At 41.6% G+C, this 26,781-nt stretch overlaps 1 protein-coding gene across 1 annotated transcript; it reads right to left on the reverse strand.

Annotated features, from left to right (window-relative positions):
• Positions 1-25,606, reverse strand: clmna (calmin a). The gene is made up of 13 exons (XM_028394707.1): positions 25,273-25,606; positions 10,038-10,099; positions 8,195-8,290; positions 8,005-8,088; positions 7,837-7,929; positions 7,238-7,434; positions 6,936-7,129; positions 6,004-6,086; positions 3,675-5,924; positions 2,306-2,463; positions 899-989; positions 748-800; positions 1-595 (listed from the first exon to the last, which is right to left on the reverse strand). The coding sequence occupies exons 1-13, from the start codon at positions 25,355-25,357 to the stop codon at positions 472-474; spliced, it is 3,570 nt and encodes a 1,189-aa protein (XP_028250508.1). The 5' UTR covers positions 25,358-25,606; the 3' UTR covers positions 1-471.
• Positions 25,607-26,781: the final 1,175 nt, after the last annotated feature.

Genomic DNA, 26,781 nt, shown 5'->3' on the forward strand with positions numbered 1-26,781 from the left:
AAAATTACAATTAAACATTCTTATGGTTATTTGTAAAATTAAACATTTGTAAATATATTTAAATCTTAAAAAAATCATAATCTTACTTTTTAATAATTTTTTCTTAAAATTCTAACTTCATTCTTATGATATATATATATGTACTTATTTATCTTTTTCTCTAAGACCTTTTCTTATACATTACAGTGTTCCTTTATTTTATTACAGACTTCACCCCAGCAGTGACCCTTATACATTCACACAGATTACTTCAAGCCACATTGAAAGCTTAGGAGGAGAACCTCTGGTAGTTTCATGTACATCATTTAAATGTCTTCACATATAAACATGAGTCAGAGAAAAGAAAGAGGAGAAAAGTGGCAGTTGAGCTTAATTTGTGTATTTGTGTGTGCCGGTATATATTTTATTCAAATGTATGTACATATGACAAAATTCACCTTTACTCGTACCTCTACTCATACAGGTGTGTGTTCAGCGGTCGAGGTTGAGCAGCTGGCTGGGTAGTGACTTCAGGTCCATCTGAGGCAGCAGCCAGACACAGTAAAGCAGCAGCCACAGCAGAAGCAGCACATATAACTCCAAGTGCTCACTCCTCCTACAGAAAGGTCAACAGTGACAGCTCATTATGTTATTAGTGTCAGACTTCTAACATGAGAGATGTCTTCTATATCATCTAGCACCTATAGAGGTGTGGTTGTGAAAGCTGTGTGGTTTTAACAAATGAATCAAGGCAGGATGAGTTCTTACCAAAAATCAGAGTCTTCAGTTTCAGTGTTTCTCATCCCAGCTTTGTCCTGGCACTGTAAGTGGGGAAAATACCAGACATTCACTGTCAGTATACAGTAGGTATTAGAGCAGTAATATCTCCATAGAGGAGGAAATGAAGCGTCAAACCGACCATGGATTCAGTGAAGCGAGCCCCCTTTCTGTGACGGAGAACTGGAGCGATCTGGCTTTCATCTTGTCTGCTGGAGCTTCTTCTGTCAATCCTGACAAGATAAAATGCATCTATTTAGGTTCAACAGACCCGGGAAATGAATACTGAATACTTAATTCTTAAAACAGTCTGAACTGTACACATCAGTTCATGTCCATTTTACTATGGTCCTTATGAGCTTCAAGAGCCATATTTTAAATATAAGCAATATAAGCATACTATTCAGCAGTTGAGTTGAGTAAAAAACACATTGATAAATGCAGCTTTAAGATGAAATTCCTTGCTGCTTTGGTGACAGTGCTGGTGGTTCTGGCAAACATTTTTCATGCATGATTGTGTCTGAATTGTGTCTATAAAATGAGCTAAACAGCAACTATTACATTAATGTTAGATTAACATTGCAAGTTGCTGTACATGTACATGTAATGGGCACAGCCTGTATGTGTCAATTTCCATTTTATTATGTAGCGATAGCTGCCTCTGAAAGCATAATTTAGCAAAGGCTAGCCAGAGTTAGCTGATATCTGTACTCATCATCAACTGTATGTGAAAGCAGGATGCATAAAGCAGAGTTTCCGTGTTTTGCTATGTATAGCTTGGTTAGCAGTAGCATTGTTTGTGGCTTGAATTGAAGGTGAGTCAGAATTTAACTTAAGTTGCATTAGGGTGTCCAGGTCTAGAAAAGAGTAGAAGGTGATTTAACTTGTGATGCGGGCAAGTTCCTGAGAGTACAACGTATTCACTGTGAAGAGGTCAGACTCTACAACTGCACAGGCTGTATTCAGCCTTAATGTGTTTGACAGTATAAAATACTTACATGTGTCGAAATAAATGATGGCAATTGTTGGAAAGTGTCTGAACTGTTGCATAGACTCTAAGGAATGACTGGATATGATTAAAACAGACGACAGTACTTGTGATCCAGGTATTGTGTTCAACATTACGTGAAATCATTTCTACTAAATCCTTTGTGTGGCTGCATAGACTCAATCCAACATGGAAAGGACTGCCAATATGGCAATTACAGAATATCTAAGTATAGCTGTCGAAGTGAAGACCATATATAGAATCATAAAAGTCTGAAGGATTGTACGTTTATTTGTAACAGTTGAACATGAACAGAATCAAACTCTGATGTAATAATTCATTGAATCCACATCTTCTCCTTTAAGCCACATGGATGCAGTCCTCATAGGCCCTGCCTAAAGTTCCTTCACCAGCCAACATAGTAAACTCTGTTCAGTACATTTATGGACATATCTAATGGAGACTGGGTCAGATCAGTGGCGTCCATTGCCACAACACTGGTTTTCCCCTGGGTAAAGTGAGTTTCTCAGTGTACCAGCAGCCTAAGAATAGAAAGCCTACCTCAGAGGGTCTGTGTTTTCCTTGGCAGAGACTGGCTTCTGATGCTCAGCCTCACTGAGATCACTGCTGTCTGACAGATAATCACCATGCAAGGGTCCCATCTCCTCAAACAAGTGCTGCTCCTGGGATTCAGATATGTTGTCAATCTTACTGATGACCTATTAGGAGTAGAAAGGAAAGATGATTTTATCTGCTTAGTAATGTAACAGACACAAAGTCCAGAGTCCAGTATTTCTTTACTTTAATATGTCAGTCAGTCATTTAGGTCCACATCAACACATCTGAACTGCTACAGGAACAACGGTCCACCCTATGTAGATACTGGTTAGATTCACTGTGTATATTTATAGTCAATAAATCAATAAATTCCAATATGTTTGTGGCCCTTTAAAGGGCACACCATGACAGTTTAATACATGTATTTATATATTCAGAATCAGCCTTTTATATATATTAAACAAATAATAAAATATCAAGTCAAAAAATGGTTGCCAGATATAATATAACTTGAATATGGCAAGCATCTTCCACTCCTTGTAGACTCCTCCAAGTTTATGTCGATGGCGCTCTACACTGACTCTAAATGCAACGATTTTCTTTTTTTGGGATGAATACTTTTACACTCTCCAAATACAGAGGAGAGGAGATACAATACAATTTGAGGGATCTTGTAAAAGTGCTATGATGTCTATAATGTCATTTTTGCCAGGATTCTGTATGAGACTCTTTAATAACTGAGTAAAACATTTCAGTAAGCACATAGGTGTGAAGCTGCCAAAATGAGTGGAACAGAACGGTGTGAATGCCTGTGGGTCATCTGGTGTGATGTTGTGTAAGTGTAAAATGTCACAGTGCTTCATGTTCCTGTCCTGTCAGGACTCACACAAACATTCATACAGGCAGACAGAAAGCATGCTTTACACAGAAAGGACTTCCACTGCTGTAGCCTCCATTCAAAGCATAATGATGATAGATTGAAGCAGTGTTTGCATTTTTGATTTCTTTATATATAAAAAATCTTTATGATTTTGTTGACAGGAAAGGTGTACCATGTTCAGCTTCTTGTCTTGGTGTGGTGCCATGGAAACAAGCACAAAGAAAGTAATGCATTATAAGTCCATTATAAGTAATGCAAATAATATACAACATTACCATGGCTGATTTTAATGTCATCAGTGTTTGATAAAAAGTACAGACTGAGGGTTTGACCTGAGGTCAGGGGACTTATATGTCTAAAGAATCCTTCTAAAATATTATGATAATCCACTAAAACATTTCATTGAAAACATCAAAAGACAATGTCAACTGCACCGGCAGCAAAAGTCCTGTCCAAAAAAAAAAGAAAAAACAAATAGTTGAGTTCACTCACATTGACTTTATCCTGTTCTTGAAGGACATCCATTCCATTCCTGAAGTCTTCAGGTTTGAGGTGTTGGTCCTGCACCAAAGTCTCTGAAGGTGGTGCAGGTTGGAGAGCAGATACACACAAAACAGAGGGCCAGCTCTGCATCTCAGTGTCTGGTGGCTCTGGAAAGATGGGCTCCTCTTTGTCCGGATAGAACAGATCCATGGGTTCAACAGCGTCACCAACGAGATCCTCCACGGGAGAACTGCGGTCAAAGTCATTGTAAAACAAGTCCATATGGACTACATCATATGGTTTAAAGGTGACCACAGGATCCGATGTGTTCTGCTTTGTGCTGGCTGTCTTGTCATCAGAGACAGTATTAGCAACTTTGTCCTTGTGTCCACTAGAGGAATCTATGTCCTGTTCAGTATTCACAAGTTGAGATGCAGCATCTGTCAAAGTGGGCTGAGCAGTCACACTGTCTCCTGCTCCAGAATCATCCTGAGGAGACTTACAGTCCAGGTTGGCTTGACTTGTTTCCAGGTTACCTCCTGTGTCCGGCCTACCGTCTTCTGGATCTGGTGAACCTATGATATGTCCATCTGTACCGTCCATGTGCTTGTTTTCAATATCAGTGTCTTGTAGTGAAGGTGTGGGGGTAACATGTTCTGATACCAGGCAGGAAGGAATCTCAACAGAGGCTGTTGTGTTAGGATCATCATCTTCAGTGAAGATGCACACTTTGTCTGGGTTTGGATGCTTGTTGACATCTGTGTCTGTTCGCTGACTTGCAGGCACACTTTGCTGGCCTAGATCTTTATCCTCAGCATTATCTTGTCCCTCTGGACCACATGTTCCCTCTTCATCCGGCTCCTCTGGCTCACTGGAGATAGAGATCAAAGGAATATTCATGTCCACTTTTGTTTTGGATGCTTCCTCTTTGTCGGTTGAATGTATGTCTTCTAAATCATGACCAGTCTCTGAGCTTAAGCTTGCAATAGAATCCTGCCTGTTGTCAAATCCTCCACTTGCTTGGTCTTGTGTTTTCACATCTTCTTTGCCCTTCTTTAAAAATTCAGACTCACTTCCTAAGTCACTTTTGTCCACTGTAGGAGAGTCAGTTTTCTGCCATTCACTTTCCACTTCCACCTCCTCAGAGTTACTTTTCTTTGTCAGGCTTTGTCCACTGATTTGTCCTTTCGGATCGTCCCTAATAAGGTCCACAGCTTCCCTTAAACATTCCTGTTCCCTATAACTGTTCTCCTGTGCAGTATTCTGCCCTACACCTTCAACACCTTGAAATTGGACAGGTGGTGGTAGTTCAGTGTCAGAACAAAGCTGGGCCTGGTTTGCTTTAATGAGATCCTCAGCATCAGAACTGACAAGTACGTCTACATTACACAGTTGAAAAGGAGCTTCTGTCTGACTGACTTTTTCATCTTGACTTGCATGTGTCTGTGCAGAATATGCTGTAATTTCAGTTTCCTTCTGAGCACATGTATATTCTGCCAGGTCCTGGTTGTGGTTCTCAGGGTTTGCCCTCTCCTTTCCGTCGTCTTCTTGCTTCCTTGATTTCCCCTGGTTTCTTTCCTGCACGCTCTCCATTGAGCTCAGTGAGTAAATCCCTTCATCGATAAATGACTCAGTCATCGACTGCTCATCAGGGGCCTTGTCCTCTATTGATGGGACATATCCTTCATCAAAAGTAGTTATTTCCACTGGTGTGGCTCTGTACACGTCCCAAGCTGTTCCACTGTCACACAAAGAACTGTCACTTCGACTCTCACAGAACTTCTCTGGTCCGAACTCACTCTCCATCCAGGAGTCCGGTGAGCTGATTGCTGAATCACCGATTACTGACTCTGTGTTTACAAACTCAGGCACTGAGGAGCCAGCAGGTGAGTGAGTGTAAGACAGCTGTGGGGAATCAGAGGTTGATTCGGTTAGGACCTCACTGGTAGGTTCCTTGGCGACTGCAGGCACACTGCGGGTGTTGTCTTCCACACGGGGAGGATCTGATAAAATGTCTTCACTGGACCATGAGCGAGCTGCAGCCACCTTAAAGTGGGGTGACATGATGCTCCTGTCTTCTGATACAGAGGAAATTAAGATTTTGGGTGGGGGTTGGGCAGAGTCCCTCTGGAACATGTAGGACCTCTCTTTCACTCTGCTTCGGTAAGCACCATTCCTTATGTGGTCGTAGTCACTGTCACGGTAGTTTAGTCTGCCCATAGAGACGCTTCGTTCGATCAGCTGGCAGGGCTCCTCTGACTGAGAGACAAACACAGTGGTTACAAGTGATATATTAGTGCTCACACAGAAATGAGTGTCAGGAAATAGGACCTCTTACCTCCTCTACGCCAGGGAAGTGTTCCAGGAACTGTGACACATATGTCATGATGGATTGCTCATCTGGTGCATTGATACTCACATCTGTGCAGCAAAAAAAAAGAACTCCATGGCACTATTTTACTTAAAAGTCCTGCTGACAATCACGAGGCATTTTTCTGAGAAACATTCTTCTTCTGTAAAACTTTCTACACAACAATGAACTGAATTCCTTATAAAATGCCTAAAACTGGCCCATAAATAAAGCACTTTAAACTATGTGACAAGTCAAACGACACATCTTTAAATAACCCCAAGCATATTTTCTTCTGCACTATGTTCTATAAAAACCAAGTCGCCCAACACGTGCACTAAAATGTGATTTTAGAAGACATACATGTACAGTTGCAGTGATTAACTTAATTTTTAACTGTTATAACATAACTCAATCAAAAATGATCAAATGTGTCTCTTGCCTGCCAAATACAGCACAAGCACAGCCAACCTATCCATTAAGGTCCTGAGATGACTTTATTAGCTCGGTGAAGATGGCAAACATCACAGAAGGCCTTTTGTTCACTCACATTGCCTACATGAAAATAACACTGACCTAGGTCTAAACAGGTTTTATTTTGGAAATTTAATTTCAAGGAGGAAGAAGTCATGATGTGTCCATAATAGCAGTTAAAACCGGTTACCATGGTTGCTGTGAAAAGCAATGAATATGCTTGTACCCTACTTGTGGTACACTGGTCACTACTGTAAGTGCTTGTTGCACATCAGAGCACAGCAGGAATGAGGACACCTAGGGAGCTGTTTACATAGCTGGTCTGAAATGGCCTGGTTTAGCTAATGATTTATGAGCAGCACTCTCTGAAAAGTGAGAAATCTTTTGAAAAGTAGGACCATCTTGTTGAGTAAAAACAGATAAAACAGGTAAAAATGTCTTGTTACCCTCAGGTTCCAGGAGACGTGGTATACCCAGGCTGTAATGGGCTATCCTGAAGGCATCCTCCAGGTTCTCCCTGGCACTTCTCAGCAAGGACTTCCTCATGTCTACCAGGCTGGGGTCAATGGATTTTATGACAGCCAGGAAGGCCAGACCACTTGTCCAGCTCTTCCCAAAATCCTGCACTGCCACACTGTACCTAGAACAAGACACATTCACTGGTCAGCAATAACCTAGAAAGACCACCAAATAAACCTTAGAGAGAGCCCTAATGAACAATCCTAGTTTTTTGGCAGATTATCCTCACTTGCGCGTTCTCTTCTGCACCCACTGCAGTAACTTCTTGATGGCCTTGCTGTGCTCCCGCATGGCTGTGGCTGCTGACTGTCTCTCATCAGACGGTGTGCTGCTGTAAGACGTGTCGGAGTCAGAACTGGTGGGAATGGATGACAGGCTGGAAGTAGAAGGGAACTGGCTCCTGATGTTCCCAGTCAATTCCTTAATCTGGAGAAAAAGACAGAGTGTATTCCCCTTCAGTGTTTTTCTTCTCAATTCAGCTGATGTTCCTCCAGCAATTTACTTGCTCAAGTGTTTTTATGCTGACGCTGAGCATACAATGTACTCTACTAACACTCCAATAATAACAAAGCTGTGAGCAAAGGAAAGACTTATTTTAGTCTGAAACTATCCAATGTTTAAAGTAAGACCTGTTCTGGCTTAACATCCTGTTTGAAGTCAACAAACGGGTGAAAGCTGTCTGTATCAGGATTACATTACATAATAGTTACTATGGTTACATGAAAAGCACTGAGTTTGTAAAACTTTCTTTCCAGTGTTTGTTTTTAAACTGCCGTACACCAACAGCAAGCAAGGAGTAAAGGAAAGAGGGCAAAATCCTGAGATTACCTGGAAGAACAGGATGATGTTCCAGATGAGTCCCAGGATAATGGATGAGTTTCCATCTGCAACATCAGCTGCATCAATGCTGACCAACTTTACCTGTGGACCCACCCAATGTGTATGAATAAGTAATTTAGTCATTGAAGAAGTAGGAGGACTAACTGCGATACTCACATTTCTCTCCTCAAGGAAAGACAGGACCTTGGCGATATTGTTAAGTCTGAAAATACGATGGGAGGACTTCTTGAATCCATGAAGCTGTAAGATCATTCAGAATAAGGAACAGCAAGATTAGAAATTAGAAATAATGATTGCCAGCAGTGCCAGCAGATTGTTAATTAGAAAAAAGCAAGAAAAAACGAACTAGTTTGCAGCCGGAGAGCTCCTCCAGCAGGGCCATGAGGATGCGGCCATCCTGAATGTCTTGGAAGAGGTCCTGGACTTCAATGGGTGGATTACACTTAGGGTGATGAAGAGGGAAAAGGGGAGCAGTTAAAAGGAGAGAGGAGAGAAAGAAAACAATCACACACTTTATCCTTTATAAGTGTATGAAGAATGTGTCTAAAAAAACTACATTACACATCAAGTCGGTGCACTGAGGGTATGTTATCTCAACTGTCCTTATTTATTTTTCCTGTAACATCTGTGATGATGCCAGGATCATGTTTTTTTTATACAAGCCTACAGATGTCGTGAACTGCTTCATAGAAACAAACATATGCAAACAAATGCAAAACTCAGCATGGTGAGAAAAACAATATATTACATATGTTCTTGTTTAATATCTGATTATAATTGTTTACATTGAAAATAATAATCCTCAGTGACTTCCAGGTTAAAAATAACATCTGAATGAAGTCATAATATAACATTTTATGTATTGTGTAAGAACCTGACCAGCATAGTGAGAGTTAAAAATCTAAACCATGTCATACCTTAATCACCACCTTTTCTTTAAAATGAGTCGGTTACCCATGGCACAGCCTGACACAAGATTTAGCCCTGGTATCACAACCAATCACTACTAACTCAGGCAACTGTGAACTTGTCTGAACATGGTGAATAGGTGGGGGGAGTAATGTGACTGGAACTATCCAAGAGGACAGAGGACAAATGTATAATTGTTAATTAGTGGGTCAGAGATTTGACACATGGCCAAACTGTGAATAAGAGAAGAGAGGATCATTGTTCCGGAGAAGACAAAAGGCTTCACCAGACACTCCAACAGCTCACCCTGCAAACAGAAACTAAAAGAAGCTGCAGAGTGAAACTGCAAAGGTTCCACGAAAACACAGCGTTTTACTGGAAGCACTGTAATGTGATATGAGCCTAACCAGTCAAGTGTACAGTAACTACATCAGGCAGAGCTTTTTTTTAACCATTTTATAATCTGTCATTTTCCCACTACGTCCATTTTGAATTTACGGGCTATAGAAGTTAATTAAAAATCAAGGAAAAAAGCAACTAAATTGCAAGGAGCATATTTAAAGTATTATAGAAGTCAAATCTTAAAGTATCTTAAAAGTTTCAAAACTCATTACTATATCCTTAAGTTATTGACAAAGCATCCTAGGTCAACGACTAAAAATACAGCAGAGTATCATCATGTTGCATGGCCAGGAACTACATACACAATGTATCTGACTTTATTTATAACTTTATTTATACATCTCTCAAAAATCACTGACAGTCTTTTGTGTGTTCATACAAACCCAAATACATCAGCTCTGAGTCCCATCACAGCCTGCTTGTCTTAGATAGAGAGTTACTTTAAATGGATACAGGAACTGTATGAAACAAGTGCAATGTCTGATTGTAAATGCATTTTAAAATGACAAAAACAGGCCTGTTCTGTATGGCTTTGTTTGTTACATGATCATTTGTGTCATACTGTGAAATGTGTTGAGTCCCAATTCCAGGATTTTCTTTAGTGACCACAGAGCGCTCTTCGAGGACACGCTGCACTAAGTGAGCGTACCACACCACTGTTTCATCACACTTTACAGCCTCATGAAACTTTAATGCTGTGCACAGGCATTTCCAAACAGCCACATATATAATTCAGGGACATTGCAATTGCTGTGCTGTTTATATAGACCATGTGTCTTTGCTGCACTGTTTCACTGAGCCTGGTTAAATTCAGCAGTATATTGTAGTACATGGGTGTGGGCATGTGTGCAAAAACCTTAGCCTTGCAGTGAACCAACCTTTTCTAAATGGATGTTCATCCAGCGGGTGAAGGTCCTCTTCTGTACTAATTCCCTTTCAACTGTAACACAAAGAGATACCAAAAAGACGGTCAGTCACCATTTGAACCAGGCCACTTGTTGCACCTTCTTTAGGAGGATTGTAATATTATCCTGGATATTTACTCTTGGAAAAAATAAGGAAACAATAACAACAAAGAAGTGAACCTGAATAAGCTTTTGTCATATTGTGTCATATTGTGTGTGTAATTGTGCCTAAATAGACAACATGCTTTTTCATTTTCTTAAACTGTTAACAAAACAGTGAGAAAATAATTTTAGACACTGGCTGATCATTGTTATGTGGTACATGCCCATGTATAAGCCTGGAGAGATCGTAGGTGCACCACAGTACAGGCAGCAGATATAATAGATCGTGGGCAGCAACAACAGAGAGGATGGGAGGAGCTCTGAAGGGGTTACCATGACAGCAAAGTCAGCCATTACTCATCTTTATATCCAGAATAGCTCACTGGAGGCAGTGGTGCTAATCTCTGCATTGTACACAACAAAGGTAATGAGCTTCGAGCTTGGCTGCTGTAATGATATTGATTATTTCATCCACCAGTGGAATCTTCAGAGCAGTGACATGTAAGAGGCTCGGACACTGATCAGTCAATGTGCCCCATTAATTGAGCACCTGTCTGTACTTCCTTACAGGGAATACCTCAACGTCGCAGAATGCTGGAGCCAGGTTGGTATTCCACAGACACTGTTAAGGCTTTAATGCATTAATCTTTGCCGAAGCAACCACAGGGAGGGTGTGAGGTGAGGAAAGAGGATAATGAAAGGAGTGAAAGACAGAGCATGGATGGAGATGAGTGAGACAGTAGGAGCATGTTGGATGGGGTGCAGCACTCCTCCGTTTATGGCTAATTGTTTATGAGCTCTTCTTCCGAGATATGACAATAAAGTTTTTCAATTAAGGAATCAAAATCACTGATGACACATGCATCACCACAGACTTTATTTGTGGTAGTATGGAAGTTAGAGAGAGACGGATGGGACAAACAGATGAGAGCATAGGGCTTCCACCCTTGCTGACTCACATGTGTATGTAAGCATGTTTAAAATCCAAACAAAAACATACTATATAACTCATACCAAATGATCAAGCTTTGAAAAAACATATGCCATTTGTAATGCAGTCAGAACGTACGAAGGAACGAAGAACGAAGCATGTACAGCAGATACAAAGAAGGTTCCTGTGTGGCCAGCTGCAGTTGCTATTTTTTCCTCATGTAGGCAGATCAGTGTGTCGTCTGAAAACTGCTTTGAAGCTGAATTTAAATTAAATAGTGTGGTAGTAAATGAAAATCAGTCTTAGCCACATAACACTGATGTCATCACTCTGAAACAACAGTCTGGTTGTCTGTCTGTATGTTGTGTCTTGTAGCTAACATGCATCCATACAAAGGGCAGATTGGCAGATGACCCTCGTTGAAGAGCTCTCTCATAGACTCCCATGTTAAAAATGACACTGAAATTGCCTAACATTTGAAAAACTATAATGTTTTGAAAAAATGGAATGTCCTCTGTGAGATGAACATTTTGATAGTTGAATGGCTGAAATCGGTCAATGTATGCTGAAGATACGCTGCGCCAAGAAACGTATGGAAGAAGAAGAAAGAAAGAAAGAAAGAGGGTGAGAACAAGAGTTTGGCTGCCTAGCAACGGCAATCAAACTAATAAATAAGAGACATTCCAAAGCCTCACATTCAGAGAACAAAGCTACTCATTACCTTCTGTGATTTATGTCTGAGAGACGCTTCCCTGAATTTGAGTGATCTGGTTGGTCTCATTTGTTTGCCATGCAAACAGAGCAGGCTCGGTGTACAGAATCCACAATTCCTTTGACTGCAGCATGAATAATGTGTTTAGCATGGTGACTATGTTTCTGGGCATCAAGGAGGCGGAGCACAGAGGGAGGAACCAAATATAATTATGTAGCAATTAGCTCTGTGGAGACTGTATGAACACATCTATACAGAAGCAGCAGCCAATGAGTGACTCTTTATGCGGGATGAATGTCTCTTTGTTTTGTAAATCCCAGCCAAACTAAACTGCCTGCTAACTCCTTCAACAGGATTAAAACAGAAGCGTACAGAATAAACTTTATTCACTTAGTACACATTACAATCATGTGTCCAGGCAACTAGCAGGTAAAAGAGTGGGTTACCTGAGCTTCCTCTGGGAAAGAATCAGACCCAGTGAAGTGAAGAGAAGCCTCACGAATGCCAGCTACTAAACAGTAGACACTATACAGTACTTTTTACTGCAACTACTACTTCTACTATTACAACTAGAACAGAACAATATAGTATAATACATAAAGCATCTTTCCATCAGCTTTTCTGTGACCACATGTGCCCTATATTAAGACTTTAACTTGTAATTAGAGTCTGTTTATGACGTGCTGCAGCCTCATGCTGTGCACGGTGTTTGAATAAAACCACATGAGGAGCAGAGGACTCTTTTTCATGCTGCAGTCTTTAGCTGAGGGTGGAGTATTTCTGACTTCTGTCTTCTTGGGTGCCAATTAGAGCTGACAACTCTTCAACTCTGATAAAACTGTGAAAAGAAATCACCTGAATCCACCTATACAGATTTCAAAATTCACTTTGAACACACTCCCTGGAGAGATAAAAGACAGTAGATGTTCCCTGAGAAACTCCTTTTTAAAGACTGCTTGTTTGTATTTTGTGCCATTGCACATCACAGTCAAACAGGAAACATGAATGCAAGTTTGCATCTGAATGTAGCCCAAGGTAAGTTGGAAATAAAAAATACCAGAGGAGCACTTTTATTAAAATATTCATGGAGCAGATGACAGGGCCACCCCCTCACACAGCAGTGCTGCATCATCCGCAGGTCTTACATAACACATGCAGTTCACATATCAGGCTTCCCCCTCCTGTCTCTTGGATTAAATCATCATATCTACTAGATTTCACCCTTTCAGATCTGTCTAAAATCTGTCACAACCATCATTATCATCACTAATATTCTACGTGGAATAAACTGAAATTACTTTTGCAATTAGAATGTTTTTGTTTTCATTTATTACATAAGAGTCCACACTGAGGTGACACCTAGGCTGGCTGTGAGTAAGTCAAAAGGATGGATGGACGTATGGATAGATGAATGGAATGTATGGATGGATGGATGGATGAAAAGAAGGCTGGAAGGATAAATGAAAGGATGGATGGAAGAATAGAAGGATAAATAGATGGAAGGATAAATAGAAGGAAGGATGAATGGATGAATGGAAGGATGAATAGAAGGAAGGATGAATGGATGAATGGAAGGATGAATAGAAGGAAGGATGAATGGATGAATGGAAGGATGGACAAATGGAAGGATGGATGGAAGGATGTTAGAGTCTTAGTACATGGTTTGGTTCTACAATGGCAAGCCACAGCAGTAGACCATGTGATGCCTAGCAAGACAGCTATAGCTGGCTGATGTCAACACCCAAAAGGTTGGAGCTTAACTCAATTTTTTGCTCCAAAGGAACTACGGTACTATTTCAGTCCGTAGGGCTGAAACTACCTCTCTTCATAAACAGAAATACATTGTGATAGTTTATTATTCCTCAAGCTTGAAAGATAACATGCAGAGCCCTTATTGGATCAACCTTGCTCTATAAAAGAATGTTTAACTATTCATTTGACTTGTATGAAGTCATAATGTCTTCTGTAAAAACCCCTTATCATCCTCTAAACAGTAGCTGTCAAAGTTGGATAATGTGTAACAAAGCTGCTTACATAACACCACTACAGAAACACTTCACTTATAGAAGTTCAGAGTGATGACAACAGTCTTACTCCTGTCCAACCTGTGCAGTTTGAGACTTTTTTCCTCACTCACACCTATCATTTCTGATGACATCACACTTCTTAATCAACCCCATACAGAAGTAGCTGAATGGAAACTGGAGGTCTGTTAATTAATGTTAAAAAATCAGACAGAAGGCAAACCACACAACTACCTGCTTACATGTCAGTAATGCTGCAGTGTAACTTTAGTGTTCCAATGACAAACATAGATATTAAGCAGGTAGAACCTGCCGACTGTATCACCAGCAGCCTGTCACTAAACACTTACCGTTTATGTCTGTGATAAAAAACAAATAAATGAAAATCTCCGAATCTTACATCAGCAGTGCATTAAAAACACTCTGACTGAAACATGTAACAATGCAACACTCAAGGAGTTTGACCAAGGCATATGAGAACAGAATGCTGCAGAATAATCACCATGTTCCTTCCTGTTTATTGCTGCGCAGCAGAAACATGACCTCCCTATAGTCAGCATGTTTGTGTAATCACTGGTCAATGGCTGGAGGAAAGTCCTTGTGTCATTGCCCCCAGATAACAGTCTGCCCAGCACAGTGTCACTGCTGAAATGGAACATGCTTTGCCTGGATGTGTTTTTTAACAATAATCATTTAGAAGCACTCTAAAGCATTAGGGATTACCACCGGCACCACAAACCCCCCTCAATGACAGTTTTATGAGGGTGATACATATCAGAAGAAAAGAAACATTTACGAGGGAGTATGCATACAGAAGTAATGCCCTCCCGTTGTTCACAGGATCAGCAGATATTCCTTTGACTAAATGACAAATGAGCTCTTGGTCTAATACTGTAATAAGCTTCTGCAGCTGCATCACTGACAGCAATCTCTCAGAGTAGGTTTTATGACACAGTAATGTGATGCTACAACATTCCCTCAAACTCCATCAGCACATATAAAGCTTTAGCTTTGTATTATTGTGCTACCACTGAAGCATTAGCAGCATATTTGGTAATGCTGCATACAGACCACAACCTTCTTATTATCTTATCTTATTTCTCACCATCTTGGAGTCCTTCAGGTGTTTTTTAGCAAACTCCATGCAGGCTTTAATTCATCTGTCAGAGCAGAGTCGTGGTCGTAAAGCTCCGACTGGTGGAGGGCTGCAGTGATGGTTGACTTCCTACAACTTTCTCCCATCTCCTGACTGCATCTCTGGAGCTCAGCCACAGTGATCTTTGGGTTCTTCTTTACCTCTCTCACCAAGGCTCTTCTCCCTCGATGGCTCAGTTTGGCTGGAAGGCCAGCTCTAGGACGGGTTCTTGTCCTCCCAAACATGTTCCATTTAAGGATTATGGAGGCCATCTTGCTCTTAGGAACTTAAGTGCAGCAGATTTTTTGTAACCTTGGCCAGATCTGGGTCTTGCCACAATTCTGTCTCTGAGCTCTTCAGGCAGTTCCCTTGACCTCACGATCCTCATCTGCTCTAACACAATGCCCTAATGCACTGTGAGCTGTAAGGTCTTATACAGACAGGTGTGTGTCTTTCAAGTCCGATCAGTATCATCAAACACAGCTGGACTCAGATGAAGGTGTAGAACCATCTGAAGGATGATCAGAAGAAACGGACGCACCTGAGTTCAATATATGAGAGTCACAGCAAAGGCTCTGATACTTAGGACCATGTCATATTTCACTTTTTCTTTTTTAATAAAAATGTTTTTAATAAATCTCAACAATTCTGTTTTTTTCTGTCAGTATGGGGTGCTGTGTTTACATTCATGAGGAAAAAATGAACTTAAATGATTTTAGCAAATGGCTGCAACATAATAAAGAGTGAAAAATGTAAGGGGTCTGAATACCTTCCGTACCCACTGTATGTCTCAGACAAGAAAACAGAACTCCAGACCCCAAAATGACTGCTGAACAGTGCTCTGATGCTGCAAAGGATGGCTGACCTGCAGCGAATTCATCCAGTAACAGACTTACTTTAGGTTGTTACTGTCTCAAATCTACCACTTTTAGGTAGATGTTGTGTAGGGTTAGGGGTTAACTGATTACACATTAAAGTTCAAATTCAATCAGAATTAAATTTACCCTTGGTTGATTGAAATATATAAAATTTTTATTTAGTAGTCCAAATCAGGGTCAAACGTTTCGCTTGTGTGAAAAACTAAAACTAAATCAAAAACTAAAATTTGAACTTCAACGTTTTTTTTTTTCAGTTTAAAAGGTTTTGACTCATTAATGGAACTCCTGTGGTTTTTCATTTTTATCTTTAATATATGGTATTATATTTGAGGTTTTAGTATTCAATGTTCTATTTTTGGTCCAAACTCACCCAGTCACTGCCCTCTCATTATATGGGGGGTTTGTTGTGAAGGACTATGTAGTGAGTCCTTGAAAAAACACTGCTTGCATTGGGTCATTGTTGCCACCAGTGAAGTTCAGTAGGTCAACAGGTAGGATAATCTTCCTGGACAGACTATCCTGTCATTAGAAATGACCAATACCTCACTCATCAGAAGATGAACCAGAAGAAAAAGCCTATTTCAGTCATTGAGCTCTTAAAGATCGATGTTTTCTTTAATCCCTCAGATAAAATCAGTGCATGTACCTTTAGAATACTCCTGTCTCAACTGAACAAACAACACAATAGATTTTGGCTGATGTCATCCCGCATCAGACATCCTCCTCATTCCAGCAGATTATACTAACTGATAAGCTCAAACAACAACCAACAATACTTCAGTCTAGTGACCAAAAAACAACGAGGAAGAATGGCTTCCGCCAGGTTTAACATTAAACTGAGCATATAAGTGATGATGCAATACAAGCCTGTCAGACAGAAAACAAAGTGAATCAGGAAGAGCCACGGCAGGTCGAGTCACTGGAAAATTGAAAAGCAATCCCTGGTGGGTGTGTTTTTCTGTGACACTCATACCTGCTCAGCTCAGCGAGCACCCTCGGGGGCTGCAGGTCAACCTGATAGCATCGTCTCCTGGAAACACTGCATGGTGAGGCACACGGCTGTCGTCTGTGCTGTTAACTGTTTGGAGGCAGCACTGCCTCAGTATGTGTCAGTGCCAGGCCATTGCACAGGCTCAGTGAAACAACCTGCATCTCATAAAAAACTGGCAATCCACAGACACAGAGTGAGCCAACACCAGCTTACATCAGTGGAGGTTTATCTCACAATATAACCACTGACCTTTTAAAAAGACCTGAGGTATTTTTAGAGGAAATGGGCATGGTTTTATGAGAGGAGCACTTTTCAGCCTTTGTTTCTGAGTGCTTACAATGAAATTGCTTGGCAAAGACCATGAGTGAGCTAAAGTTGCAGTGGGCAAGAGGTGCTTATTTCAGAATCCCCAGTGAAGGACCATAAAAAGACATTCCATTCAAATGACTCAACTGTCGGCAAACAAGAAATCTGACTAGCATTTATACCATCAGCAGAGGCGGGGTACAACCTGGACAGGTCTCCAGTCTATTGCAGGGCAACATACACAGACAACCATTCACTCTTACACTCACACCTACGAGCAGTTTGTGAGTGACCAATTCACCTAGCATCTTTAGAATGTGGGAGGAAGCCAGAGTGCCCAGAGAAAACCCACGCAGGCACAGGGAGAACGTGCAAACTCCACACAGAAAGAAGACAAAAAGTAACAGTGCTAACCACCTAAAATATATTACAAAAAAAGATCAGTCCAGTTTTGACTGATCAATCCGCTACATGCAGGCTCCATGTAACACAGCCGGACTGATCCCTGCCATCCCTGTGTTCCCTCTTTTTGTTAGCCTCTTTTTATACCTTAACTGTATGTTTGCTACCAAAATCCTTACTCTTGTCCAACCTGTGCAGTTCATACTGATAGCTAAGCAAATTAAGATGTGCAGAACGTCCATGCTTGTTATACAGTGTCCTATTTTGCCGTCTCATGCAACTCTAGCATAAATCAAATATAGCCACTGTGGAAGTCAGATGAAAGCAGAGAAGAGCTCACAGTTGTTCATCCTCATCCTCAACCTCACAGGTCTGCTCCCTGCTTTGCATTTCAGAATCAGCATACCTGTTGAATACACAAAAGCCGCACCAGACACATTTTGTATGTTATCAACACAATACTCAGTAATAATTTATAGGTTGGTGACTACAGAAAATTAATGAGAGGGAAAATGGAAAGAAGCTGAATTTAGTTTAGCACAAAAGACAAAATGGCCATCTAAGCATGATCAGGTTTTACAATAAGATGCATTTATGCATGACAGATACACAATGTTGAGCACAGGCATGTGTTTTTCCTTCCAGATGCAGCGAGAAGTCTCTTTTCTGCTGTCAAGTTAGACATGCTAACATCACCAGAATGTCTCTAGTCCCCTGCGGTGTTCTTTGCTGGGTGTTGGGTGACACCACTGATCTTTCATCGCCTCCTCCACAGAAACCAGGTGTTCGTTTATCGTTTGCCTGGTCATCACGGGGCCTGTCAGCCCACACTTCCACACACCCACACTCAGTTCGTTGAACTTTTTTTGTCAGTTGCTTTAAGAGGAGTCTACGTAGCATATTTTTACAAAGCAGAATATTACATTTAATGATTCTATCTTGGTTTAGTGTGACTGATAATTAGAACTGACTGCAGAGTACAGCTGAGAGAAAAAGGTATAATCAGCTTCGGAAAAATGTAACTTTGACCTGATGATGTTCAAGAACTCAAAGATGAATCCTGTGTGAGATATTCTCACCTTTTTAGTTAAGAGCAAATTACTGCAACTGCCAAGAGGTGGAACGATGTAGTGAGGAAGGCAGGATGATATTGATCTCAGAACACCCCACAAATGAATGAAGACAGTGTGTGAATAAAATGCAATCAAATAAAATAAATAAAATGCAATCAAATCTTAGCGGGCTGATAATGACTTCTATATGGCAGAAATATTGCCTTCTGCAGGATCACTAGTTTAAGTACTAAGTGGTCTAGAAACCAACACAATGATGATGTTACATTGCATACAAGCAAACATTTTCATAGGATCATGTAGATCCTCCTGCCTTTATCTTTTGCTGTCCTGCTTCTTTTTTAACCCTTTCAGTCTATAGTTAGCTGCATCACGCTATTCAGTGTTGAAAATGTGCTGCTCAGGCTCCATGCTGGATATTCAGGGCTGTCACAGTTTAAGACTGGCAGTCTTGTTACTATAGGACAAGAAGGAACTTATTTTATTGTAATTAAACAGTCATGGTGCGGCTGGTCATAGCTGAGGGTTGTGCAGAGCAAGCTTGCTGTAGCTAAAGCAGACACCTGAAAGTTAATAAAGTTTTGCCCCAGGAGGAGGGAGATGCAAAAACAATGAGGGAATCAACTAAAGAGAAGAAACCCTTATTTAACTGCATAGTGCTCATAGCAGCAAGATGTGGGCACTGCACTCTGTACCATCCTCTCTGCTCCTGGATGTAGGGGGACTGGGCGAAGGTTCAAGAATGCCACATTCAGCTCAGAGTGAACGGTAGAGGTTGTGTCTGTGCCAGTGCTGTTTGCAGACACCCAGACGGTGGCGAGTCCGCAGAGCACACTGAGAGAACCCTCTTTGTTTGGCTTGTCTGAACTGACCTCGACACACTGCACTAAACTGATCAGAACAGTGCTTTATGGGGAATTCTTCAACCACAGAGCCTCAGAAAAGATTCTGATGTGACCTCTCTGGTCTGGACACGTATACAGTGACAGATGGTGGCTGCACACACCTTCACACAAAGAGCAAACACACCAACAGCACATTTTACCAGGGAGCTACACAGATGTTACATCTGTGTCTGAACAAACTGAACAGACATCTAACAAATTCTATTAACTTCCACCAGGTCATGGTGTCTCATTACACTGAGTGTGGCTCCACTTGCTGCAGTTATTACTACAGTTGGAGACAACATTATTAGCCCTCCTTTAAAAATGTCATTCTTTATCTACTACATCCTACGTTCTGTTAAAAACAGCAAAAAGTAGCACATTCCTTCCACACTGACAAGGTTCCTAGTTCCAGACACACTGAATCATCCCTGCAGCATGATACTGCCACCACCATGTTTGACTGTGTGAACTGTGTTCTTTGGTTTATACGTCTCTTCTTTGCTTTCTCCAAATAAAGACAACATCTCTGTGACCAAACTTTAAATTGACAAAATGACACACTTCCAGTATATGTGATCTGTCTCCAGGTTGTCCCCAACATACTTCAGTTGGAGGTGGCTCTTCTCTGACTCTTTAGTCTCAGACTTGGCTCAGTCCTTCACTAGTGTCTCTGCAGGTGTTCCCAGCTCTTTAAACTCATCTCTCACTAGTTTTTTTTCCAGATTCTCCAAATGTTTCTCTTCCTGCCTCTTGTCTTGTTGTGTTGTGACTCTCATTGGACCTCTTGATAAAACCTCTCACACCAAGTTCTTGAACCTCAGGAGTGCTTTGATAAGCTTGTATCCTTCTGCTGCTTTGTAGGTGTTAACAATCTTTTATCAAATCTACAACTTATTTCTTTCACTTTTTGTGTATATGCAATAGGCTGCCTCGTCATACTGATATATCAGTTAGGTGCCTATTCTCATGGTAAGATGTGATTTATGGTCATATGTACATCTTTTGGCAACAGCTTTTTACAATTGTGTTATTATTTATAGTTAACATGTAATAAATAAAAATGTGACAGCTCTAGCTGGGTTTCCTGTCACAGACTCAGTATTGATTAAAAAGGCAGACAGAGTGACTGCAGCAGAGGTTTGACCAAATGCTACCAAGAGGCTTGTTAGTAAGCTGGCCTGCTAATGCTGGCAGACTGAGAGAGCAGAATCTGGCTTTCTGTGGAAAGGTGATGCTACCTTTTGGAATGGTGACAACATGTCTTCTGCCTTTATCACACATCAATTGCAAGTCCTGCAGCATATACTCTGCTGCATCCAGCTTAGACATATCCACTCAGAAAACGTAAAACATTAAACAAATATCACGTTACCCAGTTTTACAGGCTAAACCTGCTAACATGGTGAAGCAGACAAACAGACAAATGGTGCACTGACAAAACAGCCTAACCAGGAGAATGTAGAAGGAGTTCCATATTTTTAGGCCTTTGGAATGACCAGTGTGTATGTTTGCAGTCATATATATGTAGCACATATTTTAAGTGTTGTTCAGGGCCCAGTGTGTCACCACCATAGTTGAAAATGGGGCTTATAGACAGGCATGCTGGGACCCTTCGGTATGCACACATCTGCTTGTTAGGTTCTTTGTGGACTTTAAAAGTAGGTGTAAATGGTTGCCTGCCTCTATGTTAGCCCTGTGATAGACTGGGGAGCTGTTCAGGGTGTACCCGACCGCTTGCCTATTTACAACTAGCTCCAGTGCCCCGGAGAGCCTGTAGCACAGGACATGGGCTCAGAATATGGTTGGATAGCTTTGTTCCAGCCCAAACATCTAACCAAGTAGTTTACTTTTGACCTAAATAATAATAATGACTAACATTATTAGCAACACAACAGCATCATTCCAAACTCTACATCACATACTATGTGATGTAGAGTTTGGAATGATGCTACTACTTGTGGAAGAGTAAGGAGGCTGATTATATAGCCTATATAATCAGCCTCCTTACTCTTCCACAAGTAGTAGCCATAGACACCCCCTGGACCACTTCCTACAAGCAGATAGAGGACCTCAAGAAGTCACATCTACCCTTGCAGTTCTAACTAAACTGAACCAATGTTGTATGTTGTGGTGTGGTTATTTGTATAAAAACAAATCTTCCTCTGGTACAATAAATTATTGTTATTATTGAATTATAATCTACACTTTTCCATCAGAATCCTGTTTATTACTATAACTGTGATGTTTCTATATAGTAGAATGTAGAGTGTACCAGGGCAGTTCTAAAGTGGTGGACAGCAGTGCCTAGTGTGTGTGCACACACATGTGAGTGGAAGCAAGGGAGCTGTGTGGGATGTGTGATGTGGGAATGTGCAGCTCTGTGGCTCTGGTGCTGTAATGCACAGAGACTGAGAGAGAGAGAGAGAGAGCTGCTCTCGCTCTCTCCTCAGCTCATCACGTGTTATGTAACAGCCTCCAGGCCATTGTTTTAAAGTGCTAGCTGCTTTTCAGTGAGGAATCAGGCACTCATCAGATGGCTCGGGCTCCACTGTGAATATTACAAAGAAAAAGGACAAAGAGACAAAAGTCTAGCATTTTAAAAGCCTGAGAAAAGTTCACAGGAAATGCTCGGTTTTATGCAGATATAAAGCATGAGAATCTGCAGCATTCTCTTTAGTGCACTGACTCCAGCTGATCATCACGTATAGAGCTCCAAAAATGTGATCACCTCCTACAACATCCCACTATAATCTCCCGGTTATCAGAATGCTATCAGGTAGCAAAAAGCTTGCTGGTAGAGGGTCTCTGACCACGTCTGTGATTTGTGCATTTGTTCTATTAATCTCACAAGAATCCACTCAGATCAAGATGGGCATTATTGTTAATGTCATCTGCATGTGAAGAACAGATCTACTGGTAAAAGAAGAAAGAATGTCATGAGAGTGAATGACAGGAACAAGCTAGTAATGCTAAGCTGAGTTCAGCAGGCAAAATGGGCATTAAAGGTAGGGTAGGAGATTTTGAAAGTAAACACACGCCCCTTTCTCTCGGAGCTCACCCCGAAGCCACGCCTCCCAACCAGTCTGTGACTTCGGCCATTATGCACGTACCTCTCTGGTGCACAGAGCAGGAAGAGAGTGACAACCAGCCAATACTCTGTGCAGGAGCGCCTCGTAGGATTGGCTGATGTTTCTAGTGTTTTATAGCTTCAGATGATTCATATTCTGCCGAAACTGCCGAACTAATCGGTTGCTATCGGATTGTAAAGAGAAGTTACACTAATTTAACAAAAAGTGCATCAGAATGAAATCTCCTACCCTACCTTTAATAGCTTTAATAATTCTGTTTCAGAACGGGGGGAAGTGACTGGAGGCAGGGAGCCTGGAGGTCCCTGTTGCTATGGTGATATATACATACATGTTTAAATGTAAGGAAACAGAAATGTATTTTTACCATAATGATGACATCACTGCTGAAATGTAATATTTGTTCTGGTTGTGAGCTTTAATAAGGTCATTTATTAACAGGACTTTCCCATGCAACACGCTGTTATAGTGTTGTCAGGTTTGTGTGCCAACACATAGCCAGATTGAACGTCTGAATGCATCAACAGGTGTCCTTCATGTTGAAGTGGTTTAGAGCTGAACAAAGCTTTCTTTCTCACCACACTCATTAAATCAATTACTTCCACTTTAAAGAGCAATTGCTGGTAGACTGCTCCTCTAATCTTTGTTAAGCCCTGTTTGGCAAATTGGCAACACTTAGAATGCATTAAACATTCCCACATGATCTACAGGTTCACTCCAGTTCAAACAGCAGGCAGCAGGTACAACCATCCTCAACTGCTCATCAACTAAATCCAGTTTAACAAAAATATTTGGCCAAATGAACACATTTTAAAAAATATTAAAAATACTGTAGCCTCAGTGTGTTTCCACATAATAACCCCTCTGGACTCATTTTGTTGTTTTTGGCTCTGATCGGTGTGAACAACTAGCAGAAGGTAGACAATGTGACTTTATCTCAGAGATTTCCAGCAGACACAGAGGAATTTAATATCTGGAAATGTTTTTACTGATCTAATCAACAAACATCTAGAGTGAATAAGAGCTTTGATGTGAATCTCTTAAAATCAGGCAGCTACTGTGGTTTCTTCTTGCAACAACAGAAGACGTAAAGAGAACAACTTTCACAGTAAGAAACATCAAGGAATCAATTTTTCATATCATATTTCTAACAAAGATCTGTCATATCATTTTATCTCCCAGCACTACCCAAGCTGTGCCAGTTATTCTCTCACCCTGGAATGTGCTTCGCCTCCTTCTGTGATGTGACAAACAGTAACCAGGAGACCCCCACCAAGTGTCACTCACTGTTTAAGATTACTCTTACTCTCTGTGTGGTTCGGTTTAGAAAAGAGCATCATTGTTTGGGTTGCCAGGGTTACCACTCCTGCTCCATCTACAATTGATTAGTAACAAGTGATTCAATTCCTGAAAAGGAGCAACTAACAGTCTCGTGGCATCTATTCTTGCTACTAATGCACTCCATTAAAGTCTATTGAGCCCTGTTCACACATGAAAGGAGAGCCAGGTATGGATATTGGCTCGGACAGGTCTCTGCCAAACACTGTGGCTGCTTCAGGTGGGAGAATGCACAGAAGGGCATACACTGAGAATAGATAGTAGGTGGCCAGCAGGTTAGCAGCATGCGCCGTGTCGGCTGCATCTAATTTAGACTTTTGTGCTCCACCCTGCATAATCACTAACCACCACCTGCTACAAGGTTAGCTCACATAGTTATGCTTGCCAGCTCATACAGCTAGTCCATGTAGCAGGAATCCAGATGATCACCCTACTCCATGGACTGTTTAAAGCACCTCTCCATTTTCAATTCCTATTTGAGGCAGAAGTCGTAAAAACCTGCAATAAACTCCACAGTGTACAGACAGTAGGTCAGTGGTTACTCTTTCCTTTAAACACTGTCACGAGTCGCTCTTAACAGCAGGTTTCCTATTGGATAGGATCCAGTTAAAGCAGGCACAAAGTAAGCTCTGTTTCTAAAAGCTAATACATAATGTTTTCTTCTACACATTCACCCATTCAGTGTTTGAGGTGAAGGGTCAAACAGGAGGCCAACACTCACAGGGGGACACTTCAACCCTTGTTGTTTAAATTGAGTTTTAAACTGCCTCTACTCTAAGGAGCAATAATATCCAGCATCAAACCTCCATCTGATACACTAACAGGACATCTGAGCATCAAACATGATGAATCTGAGCATATGCCACCTCACTCACATCTGAGGTTTTAAAACAACCAGCTAAATATTTGATGATTCATCAATCAGACAGCTAATCAATGCAGTCTTCTGCTTCCTGCCCATAGACTACTGTTGTTACACAGCACTGGCCTCCAGGGGCCCAACACACTGTTTACATTCTCAGCCACACACAAGTAAATCCCTCTACACTACAGTGCAGGCAGGACCAGTCAGGGTGCGGGGCTCCTCGGTGCACTGTGCGGGGCTCCTCGGTGCACTGTGCGGGGCTCCTCGGTGCACTGTGCGGGGCCACAGCGCTGAAAGCTACATCTGCAAAGTTTAGGACCAATGTGCACTAAAAGAACAGCAGCTACTACAATGAAAAGTTCCCCTCTCCGAAAGTGCTTCGCTGCAGTGGTGCATGCGTGGCCAGGCCACTCTCCGCGCTCTCCCCCCGGCTCGCCGCGTTATCAGCCCGCGGTTGAACCTCCACAGCCCTTACCTTGCAGGTTCTGCACTCGGATGTCGCTGATCTGACCGATAAATTCTTCCCGCTCGAACCAGTCTTCCCACTCGTGTCCAGCCATCTGAAAGCGCGGATGGTGCTGCAGGAATCCCGGACAGGAACACTCAGAAATCTTCCCCCAGCCGGAGGAAGAGAGAGCTACTGCTGCAGCGGGCAGATATCTATTGTCCAGCCGGCCGAATGGAATCCATGCAAGCCGGCCGCTCAGCAATAGCAGGGCTTCAGTCGGACATCACTGTGGTTTACTGGGGGCTGTTCCCGTCACGGCGCAGCGCTGGGACCGATGGAGCAGTGGAGGAACACAGGATGAGTGGAGAGCGGAGCAGGAAGACGCTGCAGCACCTGGTTGGTATTTCCGAGGTGGGATGGAGCAGATCCAGCGCCCGCCCACCTCTCTCTCTCTCTCTCTCTCTCTCTCTCTCTCCACACACACATGCGCGCACACACTGTGTTGGTGAAGAATGAGGCTATAGTTTTCAGCACTGCACTGCATGAGCAACATTTTCCTGTATTTTATATTATATTATTATATTTTATATTTAGGTTTCTGTAAGCTGCAGGTCACACGTGGAGACTACATTTCTACAGTATAATGCTGGGCTGGACGTCTGTTCTCCCAGCATTCAGGTGTTGGATTCCACAAAATGTTAAGATTATAAATCACATTATTTCATTTATGGCCTGTCATGCTGCAGACTGGTCCTAAACTTTGCAGATGTAGCTTTCAGCACTGTGGCCCCGTACACTGACTGGTCCTGCCTGCACTCTCATTCTGTCACATCCCAGAGGTGGACGGAGAAGACACAAGCAACTAGACTACACATTTTACTGTGTGGAAATCAACACCAACATAAATGAATAGTTTGCCATGAGACAGAGCAGTCTTAATAATATACTGCACTTGTCTATTCAAGTCAACATTTGCATCATCACCACTGGAAGGAGCAGGAGTGTTAGTGTGTGAAAGAATCCACGTTAAGAACTACTTGGCCCTAAGGCTCCTGTTTTGTTTTTGGTGATTTAACAACAGGCAGTCGTTACAGTTTCCTGTCGTCTCACACATAATGAGTCTGAAGTCTCTGCAGCAGCAGCTTCCTCTCATCAGCAGCATGCTGCTTTCCCACACGGCTGGCTGACACATATGGGCCGGACAACAGAGTCAGTAACAACAACACTGCTATCAACAGCTACTATACTATATTTGCATTGTGACACGTGTGTGTGTATCCTCACGGAGATACCTACTGTAGAACAGGAGTTCTTAGCAGTACTTGGGACAGCATCGGACTGAGCCACAGGAAAAATCCTGACAACAGGGACAGCAGAGGAGTAATTCTGTGTGTTTGCACTTTGTGTCTGTGAAAGGTGCTATATAAATAAAGTTTACCTACTTTCTAAAAATTCAAAGGTCATCTAAATTGTGACACCATAATAATCTGCTAAAATACATCTTTTAAACTTTTTTACTGCATATTATGAAAGTCT

This window comes from Parambassis ranga, chromosome 22 (assembly GCF_900634625.1).
Source record: "Parambassis ranga chromosome 22, fParRan2.1, whole genome shotgun sequence".
Lineage (NCBI taxonomy): Eukaryota > Metazoa > Chordata > Actinopteri > Ambassidae > Parambassis > Parambassis ranga.

Bases quoted from the DNA above. Each gene is read 5' to 3' on its own strand.
- clmna (XM_028394707.1), bottom strand. From the start codon at position 25,357: ATGGCTGGACACGAGTGGGAAGACTGGTTCGAGCGGGAAGAATTTATC. The intron at 10,100-25,272 runs GTAAGGGCTGTG...TTTGTGTTACAG, and splicing joins CCGAGTGCAGAACCTGCAAG to TTGAAAGGGAATTAGTACAG. The intron at 6,087-6,935 runs GTAACAAGACAT...TTTGCTGCACAG, and splicing joins ACGTCTCCTGGAACCTGAGG to ATGTGAGTATCAATGCACCA.